The 23796-nt window shown below is 44.2% G+C and overlaps 1 protein-coding gene across 1 annotated transcript in view; it reads left to right on the top strand.

The window, feature by feature from the left end:
* Positions 1-23796, top strand: part of LOC133608432 (centrosomal protein of 89 kDa-like) — a 185064-nt gene that overhangs the window by 80950 nt on the left and 80318 nt on the right. The window contains exon 15 of the mRNA XM_061963654.1: positions 9368-9457. Coding sequence (XP_061819638.1) covers positions 9368-9457 — 90 coding nt within the window. The remainder of the gene's footprint in view (positions 1-9367; positions 9458-23796) is intronic.

Raw genomic sequence — 23796 nt, 5'->3', positions numbered from 1 at the left:
TGTTGATAATGTTCTCTGGCCGGATCTTTTTTTCAGCTATCTTGTTTTTACAATATGCACGGAAAGTAGCCAGCTTTTCTTGAAAGTCTTTAGGCAGTTGCTGTGAAATAGTAGTCCGTGTGCGGATGGAGAGATTGCGTCTTTTCATGAACCGGATCCCTGTCGCTTAGTAGGAGCCATTTTGTGGTCTTTACAGATGTAAACACACAAAGGAAATGAAACGTAATATCCGCGCCCTTCTTCTTCTTCTACGGGGGCGGGTGGTTGCTTACAGTAGAAGAAGAAGCGCTTCTTGTTCTATGGGGGCGGGTGCTTACCTTGGCGGTTGCTTGCGTAGAAGAAGAAGCACTTCCTCTTCTACGGGGAAAAAAGATGGCGGCTGTTTACCGTAGTTGCGAGACCGAAACTTTATGAAAATGAATCTTAATATTACCGTATTTTCCGCACCATAAGGCGCCCTGTGTTAAAAGCCGCGCCTTCAATGAACGGCATATTTCAAAACTTTGTCCACCTATAAGCCGCCCCGTGTTGTAAGCCGCATCTAACTGCGCTAAAGGAATGTCAAAAAAACAGTCAGATAGGTCAGTCAAACTTTAATAATATATTAAAAACCAGCGTTCTAACAACTCTGTTCACTCCCAAAATGTACGCAAATGTGCAATCACAAACATACGTATATCAACATGGACGGAGCTGCGTGAAAAAAGCCACCCGGCCTCTTCGCGTAAACTTACCTTAACCACTCGCTCATCTTTTCTTCATCCATCCATCCCTTCGAGTTAGCTTTTATGATGACGCCGGCTGGAAAGGTCTCTTTTGGCAAGGTCTTCCTTTTGAATATCACCATGGGTGGAAGTTTCTGGCCATTAGCATGGCAAGCTAGAACCACAGTGAAGGATGACTTCTCATTCCCTGTGGTGCGAATATTCACCGTACGTGCTCCCGTTGTATCCACAGTGCGGTTCACAGGAATATCAAAAGTCAGTGGAACCTCGTCCATGTTGATAATGTTCTCTGGCCGGATCTTTTTTTCAGCTATCTTGTTTTTACAATATGCACGGAAAGTAGCCAGCTTTTCTTGAAAGTCTTTAGGCAGTTGCTGTGAAATAGTAGTCCGTGTGCGGATGGAGAGATTGCGTCTTTTCATGAACCGGATCCCTGTCGCTTAGTAGGAGCCATTTTGTGGTCTTTACAGATGTAAACACACAAAGGAAATGAAACGTAATATCCGCGCGCTTCTTCTTCTTCTACGCGGGCGGGTGGTTGCTTACAGTAGAAGAAGAAGCGCTTCCTATTCTATGGGGGCGGGTGCTTCCAGCGGTTGGAGTTCTTTGGTTAATCCACCCGGAATGACGGCGAGTGTTGTATTTGTGTGCTTCACTTGTTTTTTGACACCATCTGTGATGTGGGCGCGCATGGAGTCGTATATCAACATGGACGGAGCTGCGTGAAAAAAGCCACCCGGCCTCTTCGCGTAAACTTCCCTTAACCACTCGCTCATCTTTTCTTCATCCATCCATCCCTTCGAGTTAGCTTTTATGATGACGCCGGCTGGAAAGGTCTCTTTTGGCAAGGTCTTCCTTTTGAATATCACCATGGGTGGAAGTTTCTGGCCATTAGCATGGCAAGCTAGAACCACAGTGAAGGATGACTTCTCATTCCCTGTGGTGCGAATATTCACCGTACGTGCTCCCGTTGTATCCACAGTGCGGTTCACAGGAATATCAAAAGTCAGTGGAACCTCGTCCATGTTGATAATCTTTTTTTCAGCTATCTTGTTTTTACAATATGCACGGAAAGTAGCCAGCTTTTCTTGAAAGTCCTTAGGCAGTTGCTGTGAAATAGTAGTCCGTGTGCGGATGGAGAGATTGCGTCTTTTCATGAACCGGAAACCTGTCGCTTAGTAGGAGCCATTTTGTGGTCTTTACAGATGTAAACACACAAAGGAAATGAAACGTAATATCCGCGCGCTTCTTCTTCTTCTTCTATGGGGGCGGGTGGTTGCTTACAGTAGAAGAAGAAGCGCTTCTTGTTCTATGGGGGCGGGTGCTTACCTTGGCGGTTGCTTGCGTAGAAGAAGAAGCACTTCCTCTTCTACGGGGAAAAAAGATGGTGGCTGTTTACCGTAGTTGCGAGACCGAAACTTTATGAAAATGAATCTTAATATTAATCCATATATAAAGCGCACCGGGTTAAAAGCCGCACTGTCAGCTTTTGAGTAAATTTGTGGTTTTTAGGTGCGGCTAATAGTGCGGAAAATACGGTACTCGCATACCTGCCAACTACTCCGGTTTTCCCGTAATTAGTACGGTTTTCATCAACTTATTCCGGGTTACGGTTGCAGTGATAAAAAATACGGTTTTTCTTTAATTAAAATTTTTTTTTTTTTTTTAAGTTTTATTCACGAAATCGCGTAACAACAATGATAATCGTCACTGCTTCCCGTAACTTCCTATCGAGCCATTCCGAATGCCATGCGCGAGGCTATTTATAGCACCGCTGCCAAGCACGAGGCACCAGTTGCCCATTGTTTCCAAACGAGCGAACGATCATGGAATCAGCCGGAGAAAAATCGCAAACGAGTCTTAAACCCAGGGCCGGCCCATGGCATAGGCCGTATAGGCAAATGCTAAGGGCGCCGTCCATCAGGGGGCGCCACGCCAGTGCCACAAATATTGGAGAAAAAAAAAAAAAAAAAAAGTTGGTGCTATTATTTCTAAATACAAAAAATAATCCCACGTTAATTAAAATGCAAAGTAAAGCCTATTTAATAGAAATATTATTTGTTACAACATTACGCCCCCCCCTCCCCCCGCACGGTGCGCCCCCTCCCTTCCCGTATCATGACTCTTTTTGGACGTCACCACATCAAAAAAATCAACACAAGATGTCAAAACGGCCAAAACTGTCAGGTGCCCAGGGAAGAAAAAAGAGAAAAGAAGAGGAGGAGAAACGAGAAAAGACAGAGGTAGCATGTAGGTAACGTTAGCCTACATGAAATTATTTGTCTCTTACAGAATGTGATAGTAGCTGGCTTTTTAGCATTAAGCTAATGTTACATGATTCGGCAATTGCTAATCAATAAATAGCTAGTTCTGTTTTAACGTCGGGTTAATATTGTGGAGGGGGATAAATTGTTATGGAAAATAATAATGTAACGTTAGGTAATTACAGTACTCCCACCTTACATTCCTCAGGGACATTTGTATTAGATCTTTTAAGCAGGTGTTTTTTTTTTTACATTGTTATTGCCTTCTGGTTAGCTAATGTTTGCCCTGCAGGTAATAGTCACTTTTCCACCCCTTTATATATTAGGTATAGTTGTAAGTAAAAAAAAAAAAAGGTGGGGGTGGCGCCACCTAAAACCTTGCCTAGGGCGCCAGATTGGTTAGGGCCGGGCCTGCTTAAACCGAAAAGAAAACTGCAGTCATTCCGTGAAGAATAATTCAAAAGCCTATCCGGGAATAATTATCCGTTCCAAAAAGGGTGAAAACTACGCGAATTGCACCTTGTGCAGACAAGATTTTTCGATCGGACACGGAGGAATTAGCGATGTAAAAGACCACGTTGGGACAAAAAAACACAAGTCTAATGCCGTTGCTAGCGATACAAGTGGAAAACTTTCAACGTTTTTCGGATTTTAGCCACAAAAAGGTAATGACACCAATGTTATCTATTGGAATTGTTTAGTACTGTTATACTGTTAAAAGTGTTTATACTATTTATGCTTTCAAGTCCAAGTTGAATAAATCTTGTTAAATGTTGACAGCATAACTACCAAAATACAGAAGTATGTCCTTAATATTTTTGCAGTGCTATTTCTGTTGAAAAGTTCAAATGATTACATTAGAGATGTGATGTGCCACTTTTCAAGTGTCTGATGGCTTCAATTAATTTTCATGAATTTTTCATATTTTGAATTCTTTTGAAAGGCTTACAAAAAAACTACATTTGAATTGTAATTCCATGCTATTGACAGGACTATTAATTTTAATGAAGTTAGCTTACCATGTTTACAGTATGATAATTGTGATAGAAATGTGAATTTTAGGCACAGAATATTTTTTACAATTGAACAAGGCAGTAGATTATACAAGCTTGGACAGAAAGTTAATAATGACACCAATTTTTTTTTTAATTGGAATTGTTTAGTACTGTTCTACCATTTGTTTACTGTAAAAAGTGTTTATACTTTCAATGAACAAATTGAAGTCTTGTGAAAGGTTGACAGGATAACTGGCATTAACTGTCAAAATAATTTCAAACTATTGAAGTTAGCTTACAGAATAAACATGTCAATCAACCCATATGATTTTTGCTGTAATATTTTTGTTTTGAAAAGTCACTGTGACTGATAGAAAAGTGATGGTTTTAGCAACATTTTAACCTGTCTGAATGCTAATAATCATTTTGCGTCGGGGGGCGAAGCCTGAACCCCCCACCAGGACTTTGTCCTGGACCTACCGGGGCCTGCGGCCCCTGGACCCTGGCTACTAGGTTTTTCTGATTTCAAAAGTTGGCAGGTATGTACTCGGTAAAATTTTTATTTTTAAGGCCAAAAATAGATATTCACTTCGTATTACTTTCTTTAAAACATGTATTCAACATGTTTTAACTTTAGAAAGTTACATGGTTGAAACCGATAATGATGCCAGAAAAACATAAGAATAGATGGGAAGTTCTCAAGTGCTTATTTTGAAAATGTAATTTTGTTTATAGATTATACCAGTATGCAATCTGTTGTTGTGTTCCCTAATTTGAGTTTACATAAATGAAGGTGTGCGTTGCTGAGCCCGACCTGGACATAATCTGGACTGGACCTGGTTTTAAGAACCCTTTAAACAATCTAATTTCATTGACAATCTGGTCTGGTGAAGATAATGTCCTTTATCAACCAAAAAACAAACAAACATATATATATATATATATCCATCCATCCATCCATCTTCTTCCGCTTATCCGAAGTCGGGTCGCGGGGGCAGCAGCCTAAGCAGGGAAGCCCAGACTTCCCTCTCCCCAGCCACTTCGTCCAGCTCCTCCCGGGGGATCCCGAGGCGTTCCCAGGCCAGCCGGGAGACATAGTCTTCCCAACGTGTCCTGGGTCTTCCCCGTGGCCTCCTACCGGTCGGACGTGCCCTAAACACCTCCCGAGGGAGGCGATCGGGTGGCATCCTGACCAGATGCCCGAACCACCTCATCTGGCTCCTCTCCATGTGGAGGAGCAGCGGCTTTACTTTGAGCTCCCCCCGGATGACAGAGCTTCTCACCCTATCTCTAAGGGAGAGACCCGCCACCCGGCGGAGGAAACTCATTTGGGCCGCTTGTACCCGTGATCTTGTCCTTTCGGTCATAACCCAAAGCTCATGACCATAGGTGAGGATGGGAACGTAGATCGACCGGTAAATTGAGAGCTTTGCCTTCCGGCTCAGCTCCTTCTTCACCACAACGGATCGATACAGCGTCCGCATTACTGAAGACGCCGCACCGATCCGCCTGTCGATCTCACGATCCACTCTTCCCTCACTCGTGAACAAGACTCCCAGGTACTTGAACTCTACTACTATATATATATATATATATATATATATATATATATATATATATATATATATTATTTTTTTTTTTCTTTTTTTTTTTATTGACATCCAGCATCAGACATTCCTATCCATTACATCATATTCACATACATCATATATCTATTGTCTGCCCTAAATATCAAAATATATATTTTTTGTTTATATCCCAACCATACCGCCCCCCGCCTCCAAAAAAAGAAAGAAACAGCAGAAAAACAAAATAGTATTTGCAAATACATCAAATAAATAAAGAAATAATAAGAAAAAAGAAATGACAATACATTATTGATAATAATAATGAGAAATAAAATACAAGAATATAAACAGATATATATATATATATATATATATATATATACACATATAGGGAGTAATTTTTTTTTTTTTTAAGCAGTACAATCACTAATTAGAGAAATTAAAGTCAGGCTTATGGGGCGTGACATAATTGACCCAGTTTTCCCAGAATGAAGTACATGTCTCCAATTTATAATTAATAAAGGCAGTTATCTTCTCCATTTTATATATGTCCATTGTTGTTTCCATCCATTGCTTCAGAGTTGGGCTCTCCTGGGATATCCATTTCCTAGTAATGCTCTTTTTACAAGCTTCTCAGGTGGAATTCTTTCCCATTCTTGCTTGATGTACAGCTTAAGTTGTTCAACAGTCTGGGGGTCTCAGTTGTGCTATTTTAGGCTTCATAATGCGCCACACATTTTCCAATGGGAGACAGGTCTGGACTACAGGCAGGCCAGTCTAGTACCCGCACTCTTTTACTATGAAGCCACGTTGATGTAACACGTGGCTTGGCATTGTCTTGCTGAAATAAGCAGGGGCGTCCATAGTAACGTTGCTTGGATGGCAACATATGTTGCTCCAAAACCTGTATGTACCTTTCAGCATTAATGGCGCCTTCACAGATGTGTAAGTTACCCATGTCTTGGGCACTAATACACCCCCATACCATCACACATGCTGGCTTTTACACTTTGCGCCTATAACATGGTTCTTTTCCTCTTTGGTCCGGCGGACACGACGTCCACAGTTTCCAAAAACAATTTGAAATGTGGACTCGTCAGACCACAGAACACTTTTCCACTTTGTATCAGTCCATCTTAGATGAGCTCAAGCCCAGCGAAGCCGACGGCGTTTCTGGGTGTTGTTGATAAACGGTTTTCGCCTTGCATAGGAGAGTTTTAATTTCCACTTACAGATGTAGCGATCAACTGTAGTTACTGACAGTGGGTTTCTGAGGTGTTCCTGAGCCCATGTGGTGATATCCTTTACACACTGATGTCGCTTGTTGATGCAGTACAGCCTGAGGGATGGAAGGTCACGGGCTTAGCTGCTTACGTGGAGTGATTTCTCCAGATTCTCTGAACCCTTTGATGATATTACGGAGCGTAGATGGTGAATTCCCTAAATTCCTTGCAATAGCTGGTTGAGAAAGGTTTTTCTTAAACTGTTCAACAATTTGCTCACGTATTTGTTGACAAAGTGGTGACCCTCGCCCCATCCTTGTTTGTGAATGACTGAGCATTTCATGGAATCTACTTTTATACCCAATCATGGCACCCACCTGTTCCCAATTAGCCTGCACACCTGTGGGATGTTCCAAATAAGTGTTTGATGAGCATTCCTCAACTTTATCAGTATTTATTGCCACCTTTCCCAACTTCTTTGTCACGTGTCGCTGCCATCACATTCTAAAGTTAATAATTATTTGCAAAAAAAAAAAAAATGTTTATGAGTTTGAACATCAAATATGTTGTCTTTGTAGCATATTCAACTGAATATGGCTTGAAAATTATTTCCAAATAATTGTATTCCGTTTATATTTACATCTAACACAATTTCCCAACTCATATGGAAACGGGGTTTGTAATAAAAATGTAAAAAAAGAGGCCATTTGTGTGCATGAAAGCCACGTGGCGCCGCTGTGTTCGTGAATGTCCAGAGGTGGGACCAAGTCATTGTTTTGCAAGTCACAAGTAAGTCTCAAGTCTTTGCCCTCAAGTCCGAGTCAAGTCCCGAGTCAAGACAGGCAAGCCCCGAGTCAAGTCCAAAGTCAACACTGGAAAGTCTCAAGTCAAGTCCTAAGTCCTGCATTTTGAGTTCCGAGTCCTTTCAAGTCCTTTTAACCACAGACTAATATATTAACACAGATTGTGTATGCTTTTCAAACGCTGTATTTATTTATTAAAACAAGTGCATTTTAAATTGCAGGAAAGAAAATTGTGCTGACATTGCACTTTATAATAGCACTATTAACCAGTCATTTTAAACATTAACTCATTCCTTTACAGAACAAACACATTGAAAAATAAAGTGCAAATGTACTTATTTGTACAAAAGTGTTAACATTGAAAAAACATGACATATACGTGAACATAACAAAAAAGTTGTGCTTTTTATATGTCAGGGCCCTATGCTGCATTGCATTTGCAAAAGACCAAATTAGCCAAGAGTCTGTCAGTCATTTGTGCACGATGGGGGCGTAGTATGATGCCACCGTGGCTGAAAACTCGCTCCACTGGAGCACTGGAGGCAGGCACTGCCAAGACTCTCATGGCCACTCGGAACAGTGAAGGAAGAGTCTTCATGTTCAATGCCCAGAACAAAAGGGGGGGGAGAGTTGTTTTGGGTTGGTGCACTACTTGTAAGTGTATCTTGAGTTTTTTATGTTGATTTAATTAAAAAAAGAAAAAAAAAAATGTTTTTCTTGTGCGGCCCGATACCAATCAATCCACGGACCAGTACCGGGCCGTGGCCCGGTGGTTGGGGACCACTGAGGTAAACAACCAACAGTATGTCAGAAAGCTAGCTAAAACGGTACACATATTCATAATATAGTATACATTTTAACTGACCTTTATTTGACTATTTTTGTCTTTTTTTAGGTGGCTAAAATACGCGGTGCTGCTGACCGCCGTCTAACGTTACGTGTGATATATTGACTAACGTAACCCTGCTTAAAAAAAATCACTGAACAAAAAGTATGAATAAGGTAGTGAACTGCAACAGATTCCCGTGTTTGCAATAACGTTATAACGTTAGCAGTGAGTTTACAGCCTCACTGATTTAACTACACAGCAAATAAAAGTCACGTTACTTAGCCAATAAACGTTATCTTACATTCAAAACTTACCCTTCTTTGTGCAACTTCAAATGCCGGACGAAGTTGGAAGTTGTTGCCTCTCCATCAGTCATTTTGGAACCGCATGTGTTGCATACTGCAAACCGTTTTGTGTTGACCACCTCGTAATTTTTATACCCAAACAAAATTATTTTAGGTATCATTTTTTGTTCACTGGCGTGTGGTTTGGACATGTCTTCTTCGTTGGTTGTCCTGCAATTTGATTGGATGAATGCTGTGTGATGAAAACAAAGTAGATGTAATTTGATTGGCTGTTGTACTGAGAGCACACCAGCTGACACACGCAACGCTGATAGACAAGTACACAATGAAAAATGCGGAGCGCTCCCGAATAACTTTTTCATCTTTGGGTTTTGGGGAAAGTAGCAAGTCGTGTCAAGTCATGTCAATTCAAAAGGCTCAAGTCCAAGTGAAGTCACAAGTCATTGATGTTAAAGTCGAAGTCGAGTTGCAAGTCTTTTTACATTTTGTCAAGTCGAGTCTAAAGTCATCAAATTCATGACTCGAGTCTGACTCGAGTCCAAGTCATGTGACTCGAGTCCACACCTCTGTGAATGTCTTCTGCAAACGAAATAATCAGGAGCAATGTTTCCCTGCAAACAAAGATGTCCGACTGTCCTCTCTCCTCCGCCCTTAGGCGTCGACGCTTCAGCAGGAAAAGCGGGAGTTCCTCGGCAAGATGGTGAACGGCACCATTCAATTCGGAAAGCTGGAGGAGCGCGTCAAGGTGAGTTCCTCCATCCGCGGCACGTCGGCCAGACCCGCACGGGCTTCCCAGTACGGTCAGAAGCAGAAAACACCAAATAATACTTACTTTAGGGGAATAACCACAATGAGAATAACACGTAGCAGGATCAAATTCTAACCATAGCCTTTTTTGTAGTAACAGAAGGTTCCTAATGGGCGTACACAACTAGTGTAACTAGTGTGTAGTGCTGGTCGGGCAGAAGGGCGGCCAGGTGTGTGATGGATCAAGGAGGATGAACGTTGAACAAAAACTGATTTTAATAACAGAAAGTAAAAGCTTAGTTGTCACGTTCAAACACTGAGGACATCTATTAAACAAGACAAAAGGCAAGGAATCAAACAGAGACAGAATTCAATTTGGACTCAATATTGAGGAGAGACATGGCCACTGCACTCTCTGTACAGTCCTGCACCACGCTCTGACGGAGAAGGTTTTCGTCTCCTCATTTATTCAGATGTTCAATGTTCACGCACCAACATATGTCACAGCAGGAATGGGAAGTATGTAAAACAGTCATTGTTTTTCGGTCGCTTTGAAGATCAAGAAGAGGATTTCTCGGGCTTGGGCTCTTCCTGGATCCAGCTGGGGTGTCAGGCTTGTCCCTGACAGTTTGACTGTGTTTTAGTTTTTTCTCTGCGTTTGTCTTAGTTTTCTGTCCAGCACTTTTATTTTGTCTTTATTTCCTACTTGTCTCCCTGAGTGCTGTGTCCCCTCAGCTGTGGCTGATTGGCACCTGGCCACACCTGGTGTCAATCAGCCAGCTGCTATTTAAACCTGCCTTCCCCTCCAGTCAGTGCTGGATCATTGTCATTTCTACTTGTCGTTGTCAGTGTAGCTGGATGCGGTAGCGGTAAGCTATATTCTGTAGCTGTTTGTAGTCTGCTGTCTTTTTGTTCCTCGTCTTCCAGTTCTTGTTTCCCTGGCATCCTGTTTCCTGTTCCTAGTTCCTGGTTTGTGTTTTTTCCTTTATTTTATAAACATTAAATCTTGTTTTCCCGCACAATGCCTTCCGCCTTCTCTGCATCTTGGGGTTTGGCACCTACATACTCTGACATAATGATCCAGCACTGACTGGAGGGGAAGGCAGGTTTAAATAGCAGCTGGCTGATTGACACCAGGTGTGGCCAGGTGCCAATCAGCCACAGCTGAGGGGACACAGCACTCAGGGAGACAAGTAGGAAATAAAGACAAAATAAAAGTGCTGGACAGAAAACTAAGACAAACGCAGAGAAAAAACTAAAACACAGTCAAACTGTCAGGGACAAGCCTGACATGGGGCAGGTGTTGGAGGACAATGGATAACCCCTCCCGTCTCCTGACCACAGCGACTTCAAGAGGGCAGCGGGTCGTAAACAGCGTTGACCTCGGTCACCAAGCAGTTGGAAGAGAGTTTGTGAAATACTTCAGAGAGAGTTCGTTTAACACTTCAAAGAGAGTTCCTCTGGAAGTTGAGCAGATCCTGCCATCTGTCCGTGTTGAAATCACAGTGGAGTTTTACGAGCCTTCTTCCTCTTGTTAGGCCTCGAAAGACAGCATTCATAATACAACGTTTCTTTTGTGATAACTTACAAACAATTATTCCAACATTAGTTGTTGAAGTGCTTTATTGCAGTGTTTTTCAACCTTTTTTGAGCCAAGGCGCATTTTTTTCATTGAAAAAATCCGGAGGCACACCACCAGCAGAAAACATTAAAAAACTATACTCAGTAAAAAGTCGTTCTCGCAATTGTTGGATATGACTTTAAAGAAGGGGAACCGGAGGGTGTGCTCTAACTATCGTGGGATCACACTCCTCAGCCTTCCCGGTAAGGTCTATTCAGGTGTACTGGAGAGGAGGCTACGCCAGATAGTCCAACCTCGGATTCAGGAGGAACAGTGTGGTTTTTGTCCTGGTCGTGGAACTGTGGACCAGCTCTATACAGAGTCCTTGAGGGTGCATGGGAGTTTGCCCAACCAGTCTACATGTGTTTTGTGGACTTGGAGAAGGCATTCGACCGTGTCCCTCGGGAAGTCCTGTGGGGAGTGCTCAGGGAGTATGGGGTATCGGACTGTCTGATTGTGGCAGTCCGCTCCCTGTGTGATCAGTGCCAGAGCTTGGTCCGCATTGCCGGCAGTAAGTCGGACACGTTTCCAGTGAGGGTTGGACTCCGCCAAGGCTGCCCTTTGTCACCCATTCTGTTCTGAACTTTTATTGACAGAATTTCTAGGCGCAGTCAAGGCGTTGAGGGGATCCGGTTTGGTGGCTGCAGGATTAGGTCTCTGCTTTTTGCAGATGATGTGGTCCTGATGGCTTCATCTGGCCAGGATCTTCAGCTCTCGCTGGATCGGTTCGCAGCCGAGTGTGAAGCGACTGGGATGAGAATCAGCACCTCCAAGTCCGAGTCCATGGTTCTCTTCTCGCCCGGAAAAGGGTGGAGTGCCATCTCCGGGTTGGGGAGGAGATCTTGCCCCAAGTGGAGGAGTTCAAGTACCTCGGAGTCTTGTTCACGAGTGGGGGAAGAGTGGATCGTGAGATCGACAGGCGGATCGGTGCGGCGTCTTCAGTAATGCGGACGCTGTATCGATCCGTTGTGGTGAAGAAGGAGCTGAGCCGGAAGGCAAAGCTCTCAATTTACCAGTCGATCTACGTTCCCATCCTCACCTATGGTCATGAGCTTTGGGTTATGACCGAAAGGACAAGATCCCGGGTACAAGCGGCCCAAATGAGTTTCCTCCACCGGGTGGCGGGTCTCTCCCTTAGAGATAGGGTGAGAAGCTCTGCCATCCGGGGGGAGCTCAAAGTAAAGCCGCTGCTCCTCCACATGGAGAGGAGCCAGATGAGGTGGTTCGGGCATCTGGTCAGGATGCCACCCGAACGCCTCCCTAGGGAGGTGTTTAGGGCACGTCCGACCGGTAGGAGGCCGCGGGGAAGACCCAGGACACGTTGGGAAGACTATGTCTCCCGGCTGGCCTGGGAACGCCTCGGGGTCCAACAGGAAGAGCTGGACGAAGTGGCTGGGGAGAGGGAAGTCTGGGCTTCCCTGCTTAGGCTGCTGCCCCCACGACCCGACCTCGGATAAGCGGAAGAAGATGGATGGATGGATGGACTTTAAAGCATAACCAAGCATGCATCACTATAGCTCTTGTCTCAAAGTAGGTGTACTGTCACCACCTGTCACATCACTCCCTGACTTATTTGGACTTTTTTGCTGTTTTCCTTTTGTGTAGTGTTTTCGTTCTTGTCTTGCGCTCCTATTTTGGTGGCTTTTTCCTTTTTTGTTGGTATTTTCCTGCAGCAGTTTCATGTCTTCCTTTGAGCGATATTTCCCACACCTGCTTTGTTTTAGCAATCCAGACTATTTAAGTTATGCGGACGCTATCCTTCTTTGTGGGGACATTGTTGATTGTCTTGTCATGTTCGGATGTACTTTGTGGACGCCGTCTGCTCCACACACTGTAAGTCTTTGCTGTCGTCCAGAATTCTGGACGACAGCAATGGTGCAATGGATGTCGAGTGGATCTAGCATAATATTGTGAGAGTTCAGTCCATAGTGGATCTAACATAATAGTGAGAGTCCAGTCCATAGTGGATCTAACATAATAGTGTGAGAGTCCAGTCCATAGTGGATCTAACATAATAGTGAGAGTCCAGTCCATAGTGGATCTAACATAATAGTGTGAGAGTCCAGTCCATGGTGGATCTAACATAATAGTGTGAGAGTCCAGTCCATAGTGGATCTAACATAATAGTGAGAGTCCAGTCCATAATGTATCCAACATAATAGTGAGAGTCCAGTCCATAGTGGATCTAACATAATAGTGTGAGAGTCCAGTCCATAGTGGATCTAACATAATAGTGTGAGAGTCCAGTCCATAGTGGATCTAACATAATAGTGTGAGAGTCCAGTCCATAGTGGATCTAACATAATAGTGTAAGAGTCCAGTCCATAGTGGATCTAACATAATAGTGTGAGAGTCCAGTCCATAGTGGATCTAACATCATAGTGAGAGTCCAGTCCATAGTGGATCTAACATAATAGTGAGAGTCCAGTCCATAGTGGATCTAACATAATAGTGTGAGAGTCCAGTCCATAGTGGATCTAACATAATAGTGAGAGTCCAGTCCATAGTGGATCCAACATAATAGTGAGAGTCCAGTCCATAGTGGATCTAACATAATAGTGTGAGAGTCCAGTCCATAGTGGATCCATCATAATAGTGAGAGTCCAGTCCATAGTGGATCTAACATAATAGTGAGAGTCCAGTCCATAGTGGATCTAACATAATAGTGCGAGAGTCCAGTCCATAGTGGATCTAACATAATAGTGAGAGTCCAGTCCATAATGTATCCAACATAATAGTGAGAGTCCAGTCCATTGTGGATCTAACATAATAGTGAGAGTCCAGTTCATAGTGGATCTAACATAATAGTGAGAGTCCAGTCCATAGTGGACCTAACATCATAGTGAGAGTCCAGTCCATAGTGGATCTAACATAATAGTGAGAGTCCAGTTCATAGTGGATCTAACATAATAGTGAGAGAGTCCAGTCCATAGTGGATCTAACATAATAGTGAGAGAGTCCAGTCCATAGTGGATCTAACATAATAGTGAGAGTCCAGTCCATAATGTATCCAACATAATAGTGAGAGTCCAGTCCATAGTGGATCTAACATAATAGTGAGAGTCCAGTCCATAGTGGATCTAACATAATAGTGTGAGAGTCCAGTCCATAGTGGATCTAACATAATAGTGAGTGTCCAGTCCATAATGTATCCAACATAATAGTGAGAGTCCAGTCCATAGTGGATCTAACATAATAGTGTGAGAGTCCAGTCCATAGTGGATCAAACATAATAGTGTGAGAGTCCAGTCCATTGTGGATCGAACATAATAGTGAGAGTACAGGCCATAGTGGATCTAACATAATAGTGTGAGAGTCCAGTCCATAGTGGATCTAACATAATAGTGTGAGAGTCCAGTCCATTGTGGATCGAACATAATAGTGAGAGTACAGGCCATAGTGGATCTAAGATAATATTGTGAGAGTCCAGTCCATAGTGGATCTAACATAATAGTGAGAGTCCAGTCCATAGTGGATCTAACATAATAGTGAGAGTCCAGTTCATAGTGGATCTAACATAATAGTGAGAGTCCAGTTCATAGTGAATCTAACATAATAGTGAGAGTCCAGTCCATAGTGGATCTAACATACTAGTGAGAGTCCAGTCCATAGTGGATCTAACATAATAGTGAGAGTCCAGTCCATAGTGGATCTAACATAATAGTGAGAGTCCAGTCCATAGTGGATCTAACATAATAGTGTGAGAGTCCAGTTCATAGTGGATCTAACATAATAGTGAGAGTCCAGTCCATAGTGGATCTAACATAATAGTGAGAGTCCAGTCCATAGTGGATCTAACATAATAGTGAGAGTCCAGTCCATAGTGGATCTAACATAATAGTGTGAGAGTCCAGTCCATAGTGGATCTAACATAATAGTGAGAGTCCAGTCCATAGTGGATCTAACATCATAGTGAGAGTCCAGTCCATAGTGGATCTAACATAATAGTGAGAGTCCAGTCCATAGTGGATCTAACATCATAGTGAGAGTCCAGTCCATAGTGGATCTAACATAATAGTGAGAGTCCAGTCCATAGTGGATCTAACATAATAGTGAGAGTCCAGTCCATAGTGGATCTAACATAATAGTGTGAGAGTCCAGTCCATAGTGGATCTAACATAATAGTGTGAGAGTCCAGTCCATAGTGGATCTAACATAATAGTGAGAGTCCAGTTCATAGTGGATCTAACATAATAGTGAGAGTCCAGTCCATTGTGGATCTAACATAATAGTGAGAGTCCAGTTCATAGTGGATCTAACATAATAGTGTGAGAGTCCAGTCCATAGTGGATCTAACATAATAGTGAGAGTCCAGTCCATAGTGGATCTAACATAATAGTGTGAGAGTCCAGTCCATAGTGGATCTAACATAATAGTGTGAGAGTCCAGTCCATAGTGGATCTAACATAATAGTGAGAGTCCAGTCCATAGTGGATCTAACATAATAGTGAGAGTCCAGTCCATAGTGGATCTAACATAATAGTGAGAGTCCAGTCCATAGTGATTCTCACATAATAGTGAGAGTCCAGTCCATAGTGGATCTCACATAAAAGTGAGAGTCCAGTCCATTGTGGATCTAACATCATAGTGAGAGTCCAGTCCATAGTGGATCTAACATCATAGTGAGAGTCCAGTCCATAATGGATCCAACATAATAGTGAGAGTCCAGTCCATAGTGGATCTAACATAATAGTGTGAGAGTCCAGTCCATAGTGGATCTAACATCATAGTGAGAGTCCAGTCCATAGTGGATCTAACATAATAGTGAGAGTCCAGTCCATAGTGGATCTAACATAATAGTGAGAGTCCAGTCCATAGTGGATCTAACATAATAGTGTGAGAGTCCAGTCCATAGTGGATCTAACATAATAGTGTGAGAGTCCAGTCCATAGTGGATCTAACATAATAGTGAGAGTCCAGTTCATAGTGGATCTAACATAATAGTGAGAGTCCAGTCCATTGTGGATCTAACATAATAGTGAGAGTCCAGTTCATAGTGGATCTAACATAATAGTGTGAGAGTCCAGTCCATAGTGGATCTAACATAATAGTGAGAGTCCAGTCCATAGTGGATCTAACATAATAGTGTGAGAGTCCAGTCCATAGTGGATCTAACATAATAGTGTGAGAGTCCAGTCCATAGTGGATCTAACATAATAGTGAGAGTCCAGTCCATAGTGGATCTAACATAATAGTGAGAGTCCAGTCCATAGTGGATCTAACATAATAGTGAGAGTCCAGTCCATAGTGATTCTCACATAATAGTGAGAGTCCAGTCCATAGTGGATCTCACATAAAAGTGAGAGTCCAGTCCATTGTGGATCTAACATCATAGTGAGAGTCCAGTCCATAGTGGATCTAACATCATAGTGAGAGTCCAGTCCATAATGGATCTAACATAATAGTGAGAGTCCAGTCCATAGTGGATCTAACATAATAGTGAGAGTCCAGTCCATAGTGGATCTAATATAAAAGTGTGAGAGTCCAGTCCATAGTGGATCTAACATAATAGTGAGAGTCCAGTCCATAGTGGATCTAACATAATAGTGTGAGAGTCCAGTCCATAGTGGATCTAACATAATAGTGAGAGTCCAGTCCATAGTGGATCTAACATAATAGTGTGGGAGTCCAGTCCATAGTGGATCTAACATAATAGTGTGAGAGTCCAGTCCATAGTGGATCTAACATAATAGTGAGAGTCCAGTCCATAGTGGATCTAACATAATAGTGAGAGTCCAGTCCATAGTGGATCTAACATAATAGTGTGAGAGTCCAGTCCATAGTGGATCTAACATAATAGTGTGAGAGTCCAGTCCATAGTGGATCTAACATAATAGTGAGAGTCCAGTCCATAGTGGATCTAACATAATAGTGAGAGTCCAGTCCATAGTGGATCCAACATAATAGTGAGAGTCCAGTCCATAGTGGATCTAACATAATAGTGAGAGTCCAGTCCATAGTGGATCTAACATAATAGTGAGAGTCCAGTCCATAGTGGATCTAACATAATAGTGGAAGTCCAGTCCATAATGTATCCAACATAATAGTGAGAGTCCAGTCCATAGTGGATCTCACATAATAGTGAGAGTCCAGTCCATAGTGGATTTCACATAATAGTGAGAGTCCAGTCCATTGTGGATCTAACATCATAGTGAGAGTCCAGTCCATAGTGGATCTAACATAATAGTGAGAGTCCAGTCCATAATGTATCCAACATAATAGTGAGTCCAGTCCATAGTGGATCTAACATAATAGTGTGAGGGTCCAGTCCATAGTGGATCTAACATAATAGTGTGACAGTCCATAGTGGATCTAACATAATAGTGTGAGAGTCCAGTTCATAGTGGATCTAACATAATAGTGTGACAGTCCATAGTGGATCTAACATAATAGTGTGAGAGTCCAGTCCATAGTGGATCTAACATAATAGTGAGAGTCCAGTCCATAATGTATCCAACATAATAGTGAGTCCAGTCCATTGTGGATCTAACATAATAGTGAGAGTCCAGTTCATAGTGGATCTAACATAATAGTGTGAGAGTCCAGTCCATAGTGGATCTAACATAATAGTGTGAGAGTCCAGTCCATAGTGGATCTAACATAATAGTGAGAGTCCAGTCCATAGTGGATCTAACATAATAGTGAGAGTCCAGTTCATAGTGGATCTAACATAATAGTGAGAGTCCAGTCCATTGTGGATCTAACATAATAGTGAGAGTCCAGTTCATAGTGGATCTAACATAATAGTGAGAGTCCAGTCCATTGTGGATCTAACATAATAGTGAGAGTCCAGTTCATAGTGGATCTAACATAATAGTGTGAGAGTCCAGTCCATAGTGGATCTAACATAATAGTGTGAGAGTCCAGTCCATAGTGGATCTAACATAATAGTGAGAGTCCAGTCCATAATGTATCCAACATAATAGTGAGTCCAGTCCATAGTGTATCTAACATAATAGTGTGAGAGTCCAGTCCATAGTGTATCTAACATAATAGTGTGAGAGTCCAGTCCATAGTGGATTTAACATAATAGTGTGAGAGTCCAGTCCATAGTGGATCTAACATAATAGTGAGAGTCCAGTCCTTTGTGGATCTAACATAATAGTGAGAGTCCAGTCCATAGTGGATCTAACATAATAGTGAGAGTCCAGTTCATAGTGGATCTAACATAATAGTGAGAGTCCAGTCCATAGTGGATCTAACATAATAGTGTGAGAGTCCAGTCCAGAGTGGGTCTAACATAATAGTGTGAGAGTCCAGTCCATAGTGGATCTAACATAATAGTGTGAGAGTCCAGTCCATAGTGGATCTAACATAATAGTGAAAGTCCAGTCCATAGTGGATCTAACATAATAGTTAGAGTCCAGTCCATTGTGGATCTAACATAATAGTGTGAGAGTCCAGTCCATAGTGGATCTAACATAATAGTGTGAGAGTCCAGTCCATAGTGGATCTAACATAATAGTGAAAGTCCAGTCCATAGTGGATCTAACATAATAGTTAGAGTCCAGTCCATTGTGGATCTAACATAATAGTGTGAGAGTCCAGTCCATAGTGGATCTAACATAATAGTGTGAGAGTCCAGTCCATGGTGGATCTAACATAATAGTGTGAGAGTCCAGTCCATAGTGGATCTAACATAATAGTGAGAGTCCAGTCCATAGTGGATCTAACATAATAGTGAGAGTCCAGTTCATAGTGGATCTAACATAATAGTGAGAGTCCAGTCCATTGTGGATCCAACATAATAGTGAGAGTCCAGTCCATAGTGGATCTAACGTAATAGTGAGAGTCCAGGCCATAGTGGATCTAACATAATAGTGAAAGTCCGGTCCATAGTGGATCTAACATAATAGTGAAAGTCCAGTCCATAGTGGATCTAACATAATAGTGAGAGAGTCCAGTCCATAGTGGATCTAACATAATAGTGAGAGAGTCCAGTCCATAGTGGATCTAACATAATAGTGAGAGTCCAGTCCATAGTGGATCTAACATAATAGTGAGAGTCCAGTCCATAGTGGATCTAACATAATAGTGAGAGTCCAGTCCATAGTGGATCTAACATAATAGTGAGAGTCCAGTCCATTGTGGATCTAACATAATAGTGAGAGTCCAGTCCATAGTGGATCTAACATAATAGTGAGAGTCCAGTCCATAGTGGATCTAACATAATAGTGTAAGAGTCCAGTCCATAGTGGATCTAACATAATAGTGTAAGAGTCCAGTCCATAGTGGATCTAACATAATAGTGAGAGTCCAGTCCATAGTGGATCTAACATCATAGTGAGAGTCCAGTCCATAGTGGATCTAACATAATAGTGTGAGAGTCCAGTCCATAGTGGATCTCACATAATAGTGAGAGTCCAGTCCATATTGGATCTAACATAATAGTGAGAGTCCAGTCCATAGTGGATCTCACATAATAGTGAGAGTCCAGTCCATTGTGGATCTAACATAATAGTGAGAGTCCAGTCCATAGTGGATCCAACATAATAGTGAGAGTCCAGTCCATAGTGGATCTAACATAATAGTGAGAGTCCAGTCCATAGTGGATCCAACATAATAGTGTGAGGGTCCAGCTTCACCCCCCCCTCCACGAAGGAGAGAGGGGCAGAGCAGAAAAGAAATGGCAGATCAAGGGGGGATGGGTCTATTTAAAGGCTAGAGTATACAAATGAGTTTTAAGATGGGACTTAAATGCTTCTACTGAGGTAGCATCTCTAACTGTTACCGGGAGGGCATTCCAGAGTACTGGAGCCCCAATAGAAAACGCTCTACAGCCCGCAGACTTTTTTTGGGCTCTGCGAATCACTAAGTTCTTTGAAGGCAGATTTCTTGCCCGGACATATGGTACAATACATTTAGCAAGATAGGACGGAGCTAGACCGTGTAGTATTTTCTTAAAGTTGGTCCGTTCCCCAATGAACTTCAAGTTTCTTGTGTCTATTTAGAATGTGTTAGGTGGATATTGATATTATTGATGCTGGCACGCACACATTTCACTGAAGCACCTCGGCTAGCCTCTAAAGTCATCAATAATGATTAGCCCCGCCCCCCTTGTCAGCCTCCTTCCAACTGCCGCCAGATTGTTATCTCGTTAACTTAACCAGGTCTTCCACGACTGTTGGGACGCGGGGCCTAAAGAGCTCAGTCAGCACGGCGCTCGTCTTCGTGCGTCGGCTGTTTATCACTCACTGTTCAGTATGCGTGCTGCACAAACGCCAATTACGGCTCATTACCATCCACTTGCCATTCATTCCCAGGCCGGCTGCAGCCCGCCAGACCAAATGACCGTGGACGTGGCCAGGATGCTCTTAGCATCCACAAAATGCCAGCTTAGTTTGGGAGAATCATCAGCTGATGAAAGGGACGATCATTGTCACCCATTTGAAGTCTCAGAGGGGCCACAATAGTTTCAAAGTGATTTAAGGAAACCCTGCTGGGGACACGTCGCTTAGTGCAGGTTAGGTCCACACGCTGAAACATCAAAGCATCGGGGCGCCACTTTGATATTTTTTAATTTTCAAAACCAATTCAATATATATATATTTCTCGCCCGGAAAAGGGTGAAATGCCATCTCCGGGTTGGGGAGGAGATCTTGCCCCAAGTGGAGGAGTTCAAGTACCTCGGAGTCTTGTTCACGAGTGAGGGAAGAGTGGATGGTGAGATCGACAGGCGGATCGGTGCGGCGTCTTCAGTAATGCGGACGCTGTATCGATCCGTTGTGGTGAAGAAGGAGCTGAGCCGGAAGGCAAAGCTCTCAATTTACCGGTCGATCTACGTTCCCATCCTCACCTATGGTCATGAGCTTTGGGTTATGACCGAAAGGACAAGATCACGGGTACAAGCGGCCGAAATGAGTTTCCTCCGCCGGGTGGCGGGGCTCTCCCTTAGAGATAGGGTGAGAAGCTCTGCCATCCGGGAGGAGCTCACAGTAAAGCCGCTGCTCCTCCACATGGAGAGGAGCCAGATGAGGTGGTTCGGGCATCTGGTCAGGATGCCACCCGAACGCCTCCCTAGGGAGGTGTTTAGGGCACGTCCGACCGGTAGGAGGCCGCGGGGAAGACCCAGGACACGTTGGGAAGACTATGTCTCCCGGCTGGCCTGGGAACACCTCGGGGTCCCACAGGAAGAGCTGGACCAAGTGGCTGGGGAGAGGGAAGTCTGGGCTTCCCTGCTTAGGCTGCTGCCCCCGCGACCCGACCTCGGATAAGCGGAAGAAGATGGATGGAAGGATGGAATTCAATATATAGATTTTTTTACCTTTATGGCACTGAGCTCGGGTCGATCAAAGCGATTTCTAGTCCACGTGGATAAAGGATTTTCTTTCATGACGTCTTGAAAAGCCATCCATCCATCTTCTTCCGCTTATCCGAGGTCTGGTCGCGGGGGCACCAGCCTAAGCAGGGAAGCCCAGTCTTCCCTCTCTCCAGCCACTCGGTCCAGCTCTTCCCGGGGGATCCCGAGGCGTTCCCAGGCCAGCCGGGAGACATAGTCTTCCCAACGTGTCCTGGGTCTTCCCCGTGGCCTCCTACCGGTCGGACGCGTCCTAAACACCTCCCTAGGGAGGCGTTCGGGTGGCATCCTGACCAGATGCCCTAACCACCTCATCTGGCTCCTCTCCATGTGGAGGAGCAGCGGCTTTACTTTGAGCTCCTCCCGGATGGCAGAGCTTCTCACCCTATCTCTAAGGGAGAGACCCGCCACCCGGCGGAGGAAACTCATTTGGGCCGCTTGTACCCGTGATCTTGTCCTTTCGGTCATAACCCAAAGCTCATGACCATAGGTGAGGATGGGAACGTAGATCAAACGGTAAATTGAGAGCTTTGCCTTCCGGCTCAGCTCCTTCTTCACCACAAAGGATCGATACAGCGTCCGCATTACTGAAGACACCGCACCGATCCGCCTGTCGATCTCACCATCCACTCTTCCCTCACTCGTGAACAAGACTCCGAGGTACTTGAAGTCCTCCACTTGGGGCAAGATCTCCTCCCCAACCCAGAGATGGCACTCCACCCTTTTCCAGGCGAGAACCATGGACTCGGACTTGGAGGTGCTGATTCTCATCCCAGTCGCTTCACACTCGGCTGCGAACCGATCCAGCGAGAGATGAAGATCTTGGCCAGATGAAGCCATCAGGTAAGGTCTATTCAGGTGTACTGGAGAGGAGGCTACGCCGGATAGTCGAACCTCGGATTCAGGAGGAACAGTGTGGTTTTCGTCCTGGTCGTGGAACTGTGGACCAGCTCTATACTCTTGGCAGGGTCCTTGAGGGTGCATGGGAGTTTGCCCAACCAGTCTACATGTGTTTTGTGGACTTGGAGAAGGCATTCGACCGTGGACTCAGACTTGGAGGTGCTGATTCTCATCCCAGTCGCTTAACACTCGGCTACGAACCGATCCAGTGAGAGCTGAAGATCCTGGCCAGATGAAGTCATCAGGACCACATCATCTGTAAAAAGCAGAGACCTAATCCTGCAGCCACCAAACCGGATCCCCTCAACGCCTTGACTGCGCCTAGAAATTCTGTCCATAAAAGTTCAGAACAGAATGGGTGACAAAGGGCAGCCTTGGCGGAGTCCAACCCTCACTGGAAACGTGTCCGACTTACTGCCGGCAATGCGGACCAAGCTCTGACACTGATCATACAGGGAGCGGACCGCCACAATCAGACAGTCCGATACCCCATACTCTCTGAGCACTCCCCACAGGACTTTACTTTGAGCTCCTCCCGGATGACAGAGCTTCTCACCCTATCTCTAAGGGAGAGACCCGCCACCCGGCGGAGGAAACTCATTTGGGCCACTTGTACCCGTGATCTTGTCCTTTCGGTCATAACCCAAAGCTCATGACCATAGGTGAGGATGGGAACGTAGATCAAACGGTAAATTGAGAGCTTTGCCTTCCGGCTCAGCTCCTTCTTCACCACAACGGATCGATACAGCGTCCGCATTACTGAAGACACCGCACCGATCCGCCTGTCGATCTCACCATCCACTCTTCCCTCACTCGTGAACAAGACTCCGAGGTACTTGAAGTCCTCCACTTGGGGCAAGATCTCCTCCCCAACCCGGAGATGGCACTCCACCCTTTTCCGGGCGAGAACCATGGATTTGGACTTGGAGGTGCAGATTCTCATCCCAGTCGCTTAACACTCGGCTGCGAACTGATCCAGTGAGAGCTGAAGATCCTGGCCAGATGAAGTCATCAGGACCACATCATCTGTAAAAAGCAGAGACCTAATCCTGCAGCCACCAAACCGGATCCCCTCAACGCCTTGACTGCGCCTAGAAATTCTGTCCATAAAAGTTCTGAACAGAATGGGTGACAAAGGGCAGCCTTGGCGGAGTCCAACCCTCACTGGAAACGTGTCCGACTTACTGCCGGCAATGCGGACCAAGCTCTGGCACTGATCATACAGGGAGCGAACTGCCACAATAAGACAGTCCGTTACCCCATACTCTCTGAGCACTCCCCACAGGACTTCCCGAGGGACACGGTCGAATGCCTTCTCCAAGTCCACAAAGCACATGTAGACTGGTTGGGCAAACTCCCATGCACCCTCAAGGACCCTGCCGAGAGTATAGAGCTGGTCCACAGTTCCACGACCAGGACGAAAACCACAATGTTCCTCCTGAATCCGAGGTTCGACTATCCAGTACACCTGAATAGACCTTACCGGGAAGGCTGAGGAGTGTGATCCCACGATAGTTGG

This window comes from Nerophis lumbriciformis, linkage group LG06, assembly GCF_033978685.3.
Source record: "Nerophis lumbriciformis linkage group LG06, RoL_Nlum_v2.1, whole genome shotgun sequence".
Taxonomy (NCBI): Eukaryota; Metazoa; Chordata; class Actinopteri; order Syngnathiformes; family Syngnathidae; genus Nerophis; species Nerophis lumbriciformis.
This window is presented reverse-complemented; position numbering and strand designations above follow the sequence as displayed.